We start from the raw sequence: 10,142 nt of genomic DNA on the forward strand, positions 1-10,142 counted from the left end.
AATTTACTCTCCCTTTCTCTTCTCCCTCCCTCCCTCCTTCCTTCCTCGCCATGTGCTGCCCTCTGCTGGACAAAGACCTTTAGCAGGGGTTAAGTGCTGTGCTCCTGGATTCTCCAGCCTCCAGAGTTGCTGGGAATTCACCTCTGCTCCTTATAAATTACCCAGCCTCAAATGTTCTGCTGTAGGAAGAGAAAACAGACTAAGAAAATGTCCTTCTGTAGGAGAGAGAGCACGAGCAAGGAACTCAGGACCGCAAGGGGTACACCCACACACTGAGACAATGGGGATGTTCTATTGGGAACTCACCAAGGCCAGCTGGCCTGGGTCTGAAAAACCCTGGGATAAAACCGGACTCTCTGAACATAGCGGACAATGAGGACAACTGAGATCTCAATGGCAATGGGTTTCTGATCCTACTGCACGTACTGGCTTTGTGGGAGCCTAGGCAGTTTGGATGCTCAACTTACTAGACCTGGATGGAGGTGGGGGTTCCTTGGACTTCCCACAGGGCAGGGAACCCTGATTGCTCTTCGGGCTGAAGGGGGGGGGGACTTAATTAGGGGAGGAGGAGGGAAATGGGAGGCGGTGGTGGGGAAGAGACAGAAATCTTTAATAAATAAATAAATTAAAAAAAAAATGTCCTTCTGTGGCATCCAATGAGCCAAAGAGCAACATCTCCTGTCCCTGCTGAGTGGGACTCACTCCTTGACAAACAATAGGATGCATTGAGACACATTCCAGGCCCTTTTAGGACAGAACTGGGTGTCCCTCATTTCACTCCTGCAGGCACAAGGTATATACACTGTTCGAGGGATGAACAAATGCCCCTCCAGTGACATCCAACTCCACATGCCCTCCTGCCCTGCAGGACTCCCCAACATCGGAGCCGCGGCCCAGCTGGTCCTTCTGAACGACCTGGGATCAGGCTTGTGAAGGGCATGAGATTGGCCTACTTCTTCACGTTTCTGTTTGCTTTTCAAATGTTCCGCTAGAATTTTGAATGAATTGGCATTCTGAAGACCACCTCCCAGCCCATCCGCCACCAGGGTCTTCCAGGGAGGGGCCTGAATGATGGCTGGCTAGATGGATGGATGGGTGGATGGATGTGTTGATTGGCTAAAATTGGTAGAAATGCTGTTTATGGTGACAGAGTGGGCTCTCTAACGCCGCGGGCTCTGCCTCTGGGGATTTAACCAAGTACAATCCGGAGTATTTGTGAAAGAAACTGAACACATACACATTTGTCTCCTTCTTCCCCGAACAGCACAACATAACTTTCACCCCATCATCCGGGACTCCCTGTGTTAGGATAATCTAGACATGACTCCATGTACACAGGAGGGTGCACGTGAACCCCATTCCAACAACCAAAGAGGAAAACAGGTCTCCAACCTCCATCTTCATCCTATCATGGTGGAACTTCACCTCCATCTCAGGAAGCCTCCTCTCGGCCCCTAAACTCGAGTGAAGAAAGCAACAGACACATGGGACGCAGTCTGTTTAATTGTGCTGCTCACTTGGACGGCGCACGTACTATAGTCAGCGCCTGGAAGCCGCCCTTCTTCCCCTCACGGAGGACAGGAGATGCTCAAGAGGAGCTGAGAGTGACCTGGCCCACCCAGCCCACGGACAGTCTCCGATTTCTCTGGCACGTTCGGAGGGAGAGCGCTGCTGGGCTTTGCTGACAGAACAATGAGGCAGTCCAGACAAGCTCTGCCAGTGTGCGCACCGCCAGCTACCTTTCTTTGGCAAAAGCAAGCAGAGACACTACAAAGGCCAGAGGTCAGGACAGCAGTGACCTTCATTCCCTTTCAGTGAGGCCTTTCCACAGGAAACCAGAGCTGTCTGGGAAAGTCAGGCAGCAGCCACACCCACAACCCTGGTGTCCTCCCTGCCGAGAAATATCTAGAAATGTCTGTTGTCCTCCTGCTGACCTGTGTGTCACACACACACACACACACACACACACACACGGCCGGGCAGGCATGCTGCTCTCACTGCCTCTCACCATCTCCCCAGGTGTGCAAACATTACTAGTGGCCTGCCCTGCCTGACAGGTTTTAAGAAATTCCTTCCCATGGACAGAAGCAAGAGGAGGGGTCTGGGCAGCAAAGGCCCTCAGAGCTCAGCCTTCCTCCCAACCTAAGGAGTCAGCACCCCAGGGAGCGAAAGGCGAGATCCCTGGCCTTACTGCGGGGACATGAGCTGGTCTTATTCGGTCACACACAGATCTGGCTCCTAAGAAGGGGACCTCACCATGGCCCCCACCAGGTGCTTGGAACTGGAAAAGGACTTGTCCAGGTTGAAAAGCAACACCCAGCTGTTGGAGATGTGAGGCTTGCCCATGTTCCCTCCTTCATACCTTAAGGTATAGTCAGTCACCCCACCAAAGACCTCAAGATAAACTCTGACCAGAGGAGGGACATCCACAGTGTGACTGCTACAGCCCTAGCTGTTGTACAGGGGAATCACCCTGCTGATCTCCCGACGACAGATCGGGCACCTCTTGGGCTCTGGCAAGGAGAGGTAACACTGGCGGCAGGAACAGACATGCCCGCACTCCAGGAAGACGCAGGACTTGAAGCTGCTCAGACACACAACGCAGGCGCTCTTCAGACTCTCTCTGTCCTCCGGAGTCGCTTGGCTCAGCAGGTGGGCCTCATGTTCACGGAACTCCTCCTGGAGCTGCTGCTGGCGCAGGCGCTCCTGCCGCTGCAGGTACTGTCTCCGCAAGATGAAGAAGAGGGTGGCACAGGTGGCAAAACCAAACACCAGAACCAGAACTTTCCAGAGCCGGACACTGGACTCCTGCCTGTGCAGTAGGCTGTCGAAGTCTTGGCTGCTCAAATAGTATTGCATGCCTTGCTTGGGGGGCTGCAGGCGGACAGAGTTGTTATCCAGAACCAGTTCGCCAACCCCAGTGAGGGTGGCCCCCACCTTCAGCATCTCCTCTGTTTCCTGGATGCCTTTGGGCCGCTCTCCACTGATGTAGTGGCCGATGGCATCAGTGAAGGACTGCACAGAGGGGTGGAACTTCTCGTACACAGTCTCCAGGCCCAGATCCACCGAGTCCAGGGGCTTCAGCACTCGCACAGCCACAGCCACACCATCCTCGTGGGGCACAAGGTCAAAGGGCACAGTGTTAGTCCTTTGGTGGATGATCTTGGAATAGTCATTCCTAGAAGAATGTAAGGACCAAAGATGAACAGAAGAGGAACAGGAACCGATTCCCACACATGGAGCCACCTACATGCAGATACCCCAATTCTGCGATACTACTGGACGCTGGTCTCCAAATCAGTCCATTCTAAAGCAGTAGTTCTCAACCTTCCCAATGCTGTGACCCTTTAATACAGTTCCTCATGTTGTGGTAACCCCCCACAATCATAAAATTATTCTCGTCATAACTGTAATTGACATTGTTAAGAATTATAATGTAAATATCTCTGTTTTCTAATGGTCTTGGGCGACCCCTGTGAAAGGGCCACTCGACAACGCCCAAATCACCAAGACCACAGCAAGGAGGGTCTATTTTAGGTCCTTAGGTTTCAGTGGACAACAGCTGGCAACAGAGGTCACCTTTAGTGTTTATTCCCTGTGTTTCTGTTATATAAATACCTCAGACAAAAATCTGCTCGGAGAGCCGGGCGGTGGTGGCGCACGCCTTTAATCCCAGCACTCGGGAGGCAGAGGAGGCAGGCGGATCTCTGTGAGTTCGAGACCAGCCTGGTCTACAGAGCTAGTTCCAGGACAGGCTCCAAAGCCACAGAGAAACCCTGTCTTGAAAAACCAAAAAAAAAAAAAAAAAAAAAAAAAAAAAATCTGCTCGGAGAAAAGGAGAAATGGTTCAGTTCATGTTCTGGCACAAATGAAAGGAATCCATGCGTGACTGATCTACAAATGGGTGGTCCTACAGCTTCAGGGGATTCCAGGTAACTGGCTGCCTCGTGGGCTCTAAGGGAAGTGCACAGTCCACACAGTAGCAGTGGGGTGTGGAGAGGCAGCTCTGCAACCTGTCCCCCAAAGCTGGAGGCCCAGCCTCCAAACAGGCAGAGTGAGGGTCCAGCCAAGGGAGAGCAGCCAGAGGACACGCACCAAAGGTGGGTTGTTCGGTTCCACACCATCTTGTGCTCCTGAAGCGTCAGCCGCTGGATCACCCCCTTACAGTTTTCCACAAACTGGCTGTTGAGCGTTTCTTTAACGGACCGCACAGCTCCTGTGGAGAAAGCAATCATGGTCCTTCTGAGGGACGGCTCTGCCCTTGCTTTAAGGTTCAGCATGTGCCGGAGCTGGGTTTCAACAATCACTCAACACGATGGCATCTGCATCACCACCAGACGGCAGGCTCTGCAAAGTGCCTTAGGGAAGCAGCTCACCGGAATCGCATCGTTCTGGTCTCAACTGTCTTATACTCCACCAAGCGTCCTAAAGCCATCAGAGGCCCAGTACGAACGGTTCAGGCACCCTGCCCAAGACAACAGGCCCCCGCCACTAAAAGGCTCTCAAGAGGGCCAAGAATGGCCTCAGCAGGTGAAATGCTACTAAGCCTGACAACCTGAACCTTGGAACCTCCACAAAAGTGGAAAGAGAGTCAACTCCCCCAAGTTTTCCTCTAACCTCCACACAAGTAACAGCACCCTCGCCATCCCTGCCCATACAAACAAAACTAACTAAATACATGCATACATATATAAACAGAGGTTTAAAAAAGAAATAGAGGAAGGGTGTGTGTCAGTCAAGATGGCTTTTACCTACTACTACTAGGAGGCAGCTGCTGCCAGCCACACCAAAGAGCAAACGCACCTTCAATGACAGCATAAGGCACGCACTTTCCCGGAGCTTCTGAAAGAATGCCCTTCAGATCTTCACCCAAGTGGATCTTCTTAGCTCCCTATACACAAAAATAAATAGATATTAAGTTGGCCACTGAATACTGACATGCTCAATCAAACTTAAGGTGTTGGGGGATGAGGGACAAGGAGATCAGCCAGGAGGGAGATCTCCTAGATGATGGGGTTCCCAATCTGGCCCTGAACCTTGACCATAAACAAGCAGGTGGCTCCGGGCTCATCATCACCAAGGCCGGAGGTGTCACCATCGGCTTCAAGTAGAACAAAACACACCTTTAATGCGAGCATTTTTACATGAAAATATAAAAGGTATTAGCCGCTTGGCATACCGTAGAATCAACTCCAGCAAACACAGAACTAGATCCAGCTGAAGTGTATCCTTGGTGATTTTGAACAACTTCACTTAGGAGTCTGTTTCCAAAACTGAAAAGGCAGGGGAAAGCACAATCTCACGGGATTTTTGAGGTGGGGATAAGTGAACCTTGAGGTACTGCAAAAGCCAGTGCAGGGCTGATGCACGGAAGCCTTGAAACACTCAAGCATTCCCGTGACCAAGGAAAAAACACTGGAAGACACACTCAGCTCTGTGCGGTCTGTAGCCGGACCACAAAATGAAAATCTAAACTTAGTCCCACGACCTGACCACAAAATGACAATCTAAACTTAGGAGTCCGGTGGCTTTCCAGGAAGGGTTATCTCATCCTTTTAGGAATTAACTAGATCTCACGTGTCACAGGCTGGCCTGGGACTCAACACATACCCGAGGATGTCCTTCAACTCGCTCCTGTTGTCAGTTTGTTCTGGGCTTCTCCATTTGTCTGTCTGTGTTTGGGTTGGGGTTTTCTGTTTTGGCTTTCATTTGTTTTTTTTTGAGACAAGGTCTTACTATGTAGCCCAGGCTGCCCTTGAACTCCTCTGCCTCCTTAGCACTGGGAACTTCTGATCCTCCTACCCAGACTCCTGAGTTCTTAGACTGCAGGTGTATGCCACCACATCTGGTTATGTCATGCTGGGGGTCGACTCCGGACTTCTGGCAGGCTAAACAAGCACTCTGCCAACTGAGCTACATCCTCATGTCCTGGCAAGGCTTTTTAGGTCATCCAAAGATGGGCCCTGGAGAGCTCAGCAATTCCAAGAGTCTCACATACAGCCAACTTGAAGCCAAATTGGTTTTGGGGTCAAGAAAGTGAAATATCAGTTACCCTCTGAGCCACTCACTCCAGGAATCACAGTAATTGAATTAGGTGAGCAGCTGGGCAGTGGTCTCCCGCTGGGAGCCATTTGTACAGCAGATCCAGCTGCCTCCTCATGAATTGCTTCATTCCTGAGTCCAGAACATCTTTCGCCACAAGAACTCCACGGCTTTGTTTCTGAGCCCTTACTGAAATCAGTCCGGGGAAAAAGGAGTCCACTTTCACACAATTGCCAAATCGAGCCTTTGGCTGATGGACTGTGAAACTTCGGGCAAAATAAAACCATTAGCATGTACTGAGCATCCACTACTTGTCAAACGCTGAGCTAAGAATGGAAATATGAATAAAACAGAGCAAGACCCTCCCCTGACCTTACAGGTCCATCTCTAGATCAGGTGACAGATGCCACACAGCAAGACTGTCCCCTGGCCTTACAGGTCCATCTCTCTAGATCAGGTGACAGAAGCCACAAGGCAAGACTGTCCCCTGGCCTTACAGGTCCATCTCTAGATCAGGTGACAGTTGCCACACAACAAGACTGTCCCCTGACCTTACAGGTCCATCTCCAGATCAGGTGACAGTTGCCACATGGCAAGACTGTCCCCTGACCTTACAGGTCCATCTCTAGAACAGCTGCCAGCTGCCCCAAAGCAATGTTGTCAACTAAGAAAAGAGGGAAAAGCCTAGTGTTACTGGAGTCACGGTCAGAGCTGTGCCCTGGCATCCACAATTGGCCAGGCTCAGCCACCTGTCCTCAATAAGCCAACTAAAAAGCTAACTTAATGGTAAAAAGCAAGCCAGGCAGTGGTAGAACAGGCCTTTAATCCCAGCACTCGGGAGGCAGAGGCAGGAGGATCTCTATGAGTTCGAGGCCAGCCTGGTCTACAAGAGCTAGTTCCAGGACAAGCACCAAAGCCACAGAGAAACCTTGCCTCGAAAAAACCAAAAACGAAAAACAAAACAAAACAAAAAAATAGTGAAAAGCAGAAAAAAGACATTTACCCAATGTAGCCACATTGGGAAAGGGAGGGCAAAGATACCCAGGGGCTCTACCCCAAATCTCTCTTTGGGTCCTAACACGAAAGTAAGGGTTTTAAATTTTTACTTCATTTATTAATTTTAATGTATGGGTGTTTTTGCCCGCATGCTTGTCTGTGTGCCATGTACATGGCTGGGACTGGAGTTACAGATGACATGTGAGCTGTCACATGTGCTGACAATCAGCTCAGGTTCTAGAAGAGCAACCAGTACTCCTAACCACTGAGCCATCCCTCCAGCGGGAAGTAAGGTTTAACTGGCAGAACTGAGTGGTCAGGTTAAGGTATGGTCCAGCCCAGCACCACTGGGCTTAGCCCACCCCTCCCACAAAGATCATCTTGACAAAGTTCTCCTCTGACCAGTCCCAGGCCCTTGGCTTCTCCTTCTCCCAGCAGCAGGAGCTTCCCGTGGAGTGAGGGGGATTCCAACTTCTTGGAATCCACCGTTTCAATAACCTGATAGTCAAAGGGAAGGACACAATAGAAATCTTCACTCCTGGCCAGGCAACAGTGGTGCACGCCTTTAATCCCAGCACTAGGGAAAGCAGGTAGAGGCAGGTGGATCTCTATGAGGTCAAGGTCAGCCTGGTCTACAGACCAAGAATTCCAGGACAGGCTCCAAAGCTACAGAGAAACCCCGTCTCAACGCCCCCCCCCAAAGAAAATGAATGAAAGAAAGGAAAGAAGGAAGGAAGAGAAAGAAGGAGGGAGGGAGGGAGGAAGGAAGGCAGGCAGGTTCACTCCTGTCTGGCCTTGAACCCAAAAACCTAAATTTAAGTGCTAACCTGTCTTGGTTGCATTCCTCTTGGTGTGATAAATACTGGGAGAAAAACAAAGGAGAAAGGTTTGTTTGGGCTCACAGGTCAAGGGTACACTCAGTCATGCTGGGAAGTATCCTGGCTAGTTCTATGTCAACCCAGTACAAGCTAGAACTTTCCGAAAGGGGAGAACCCCAACTGAAAAACTTCCTCCATAAAATGCAGCTTACTCAGAGACTGATGGAGGAAGGCCAAGCCCATTGTGAGTGCATCACCCCTGGGTTGAGCCTCCTGAGTTCTCTAAGAATGTAGGCTGAGCAGCAAACGAAAAGCAAACCAGGAGCAGCTCCCTGCCACGGCTTCGGCATCAGCTACTGCCTCCAGGCTCCTGCCCTGGTTGAGTTCCTGTCCTGACTTCCTTCAATGACGAACAGTGACGTGGAAGCATAAGCCAAATAAACCCTTCCCTCCCCAAGATCCCAGCGATGGCAACCCTAAGACAGGAAGTCAAGGTAAACGGAGCTTAAAGAAGCTGGTCACATGATATCCAAGACAGGAAGCAGCAATGAAAGCCTGTGTTCTGCTCATTTCCTCTTTTTTGCAAGCCCAGGGCCTGGTGCAATCCATTTTCAGGGCAGATCTTGCCATCAGAGTGAACCTAATCAAGACAGTCCCTCAGACATGCGCGCAGAGATCTGTCTCCTAGGTGATTTCAGATACCGTCAAGTTGACAGGTAACGCTAGTTATACGACTTTTCCTTTAAATCTCAAATATCTGGGTTTGCAATTGGGGAACACCACTGCCATCGGTCTCAGAAAATTGCTGTGCTAAAAGAAACTCAATAAATAAAACCAAAGCAGGAAAGCGCTGTGTGACCTGCTAAGCGAAGTTCAAATAGGAGAGCGCACTTTTACAGCAGCAACAATGCGAAAAGAAACGGAGAAGCGAGGAGCTGAGCGGTTAAATAAATCTGCTGCTCTCCAGGTGGAGCCACACCTCCCTTACTCATCAGCATGCCCTCCATCTCCACCCCAAATGTCACCTTGCTTAAAGCGCCCACACCCACTATAGTGGTCAATTTCAACTGGCCACTATCTAGAATCACTTGGAAAGAGTGTCTCAACAGGGGGCTGTCTAAATTGGGCTGGCCTGTGGGTACGCAGGCATATCTGTTAAGAAATGGTCTTGACTGCTCTAATAATAAAATTAGCCTGTGTGCTGCGGGTGACACCATTCCCTGGGTTTGGGCTCTGGACTGTTTAGCAGTAGAGAAATCAAGTTGAGCACTAAGCGTGCATTCATTTGCTTCCCTCCGCTCTTGACTAAGATGTGATCTGTCAGAGGACTCAAGTCCCTGCCTGGACTTCCCCGAGATGATGGATGGTGACCTGGAACTGAAAGTCAAATAAACCCTTCCTCCCCTAAGTTACTTTTTGTCGAAGTATTCTGCTATAGGAAAAGAAAACGAAACTCTCCGTTTAACATCTTTCCACTTTTCTCTGCTTTACTCCAACCCACTTCTCACCCTATCACACCGTCCGATTATGTGTAGCTATCCCGTTGTCCTAGAATGGGATATCCCGAGGATAACAGCCTCTGTTTTCTCTCACTACCTGGTGAGAGAAATAGTTTTACGACAAATCAATGACATTAAGATTGACAAATCAGAGACATTAAGGCTAACTCCAAGGGCTTCGGAGCGACGGGGTCGGGCAGCCTCGCTGCAGCGGGTGGCCGGGGCCCCCTCTCGGCCGCGCGTCCTCGGGGTCCCTGTGGATCCCCTATTCGGCTCGCCGCGAGCGGCCGGTGAGACCACGCGAGCTCCCGCACTGACCTTGAGCTCTTGGGCGACCTGGGCCTTCTGCCGGTATATGGAGTACAGCACGGCGGTGACCACCGAACTGGTGCCCAGCAGGATGAACTGGGCCAGCGACGGCCGCGATCCGCTCTCCATGGCAACGCCTAGCAGCGCTTGCCGCCTGGAAGCCACCCGCGACCCCTACGCGGCCGGGAAACCCTTCCCGGAAAGCGTAAGCCCGGCGTCCGTTGATGACGAAGTCATACCGGAAGTGGAGACAGCGCAGGAGACCGGAAGGCGACGTTGCCGAGGTGATGGCGATGTAGCTGCGGCCTCCTGGGAAACCGATCGGGTCCCGGGGGGACCTCAAGGAGCCTCCGCGAGCGATTCTATGACCTTGTCAGTGCCCTACGCTGGCCGGGGTCACGTGGGAGTGCTCCCTCTGGGTTTCTAGACTCTCTAGTTGAGTTATTTTTAAATTACTTTTTATTTATCGTGTAAGTAG

At 51.0% G+C, this 10,142-nt stretch overlaps 1 protein-coding gene across 1 annotated transcript; it reads right to left on the reverse strand.

Moving 5' to 3' along the window:
- Window positions 1-1,483: 1,483 nt before the first annotated feature.
- Mul1 (mitochondrial E3 ubiquitin protein ligase 1) lies at window positions 1,484-9,905 on the reverse strand. Its single transcript, XM_041652837.1, has 4 exons — window positions 9,674-9,905; window positions 4,804-4,891; window positions 4,096-4,216; window positions 1,484-3,178 (listed from the first exon to the last, which is right to left on the reverse strand). The coding sequence occupies exons 1-4, from the start codon at window positions 9,791-9,793 to the stop codon at window positions 2,449-2,451; spliced, it is 1,059 nt and encodes a 352-aa protein (XP_041508771.1). The 5' UTR covers window positions 9,794-9,905; the 3' UTR covers window positions 1,484-2,448.
- Between the last annotated feature and the right edge of the window lie 237 nt (window positions 9,906-10,142).

The sequence above is a fragment of the Microtus oregoni genome, unplaced genomic scaffold (genome assembly GCF_018167655.1).
Source record: "Microtus oregoni isolate MIOR12 unplaced genomic scaffold, Mior012 000005F_ref0000423, whole genome shotgun sequence".
NCBI classification, from domain to species: domain Eukaryota; kingdom Metazoa; phylum Chordata; class Mammalia; order Rodentia; family Cricetidae; genus Microtus; species Microtus oregoni.

Coding starts and splice junctions, on each gene's coding strand:
- Mul1 (XM_041652837.1), bottom strand. CDS start 9,793: ATGGAGAGCGGATCGCGGCCGTCGCTGGCCCAGTTCATCCTGCTGGGC. Junction 4,892..9,673: donor AGGTCGCCCAAGAGCTCAAG/GTCAGTGCGGGA, acceptor TTTTGTGTATAG/GGAGCTAAGAAGATCCACTT. Junction 4,217..4,803: donor GCCTTATGCTGTCATTGAAG/GTGCGTTTGCTC, acceptor CTTTCTCCACAG/GAGCTGTGCGGTCCGTTAAA.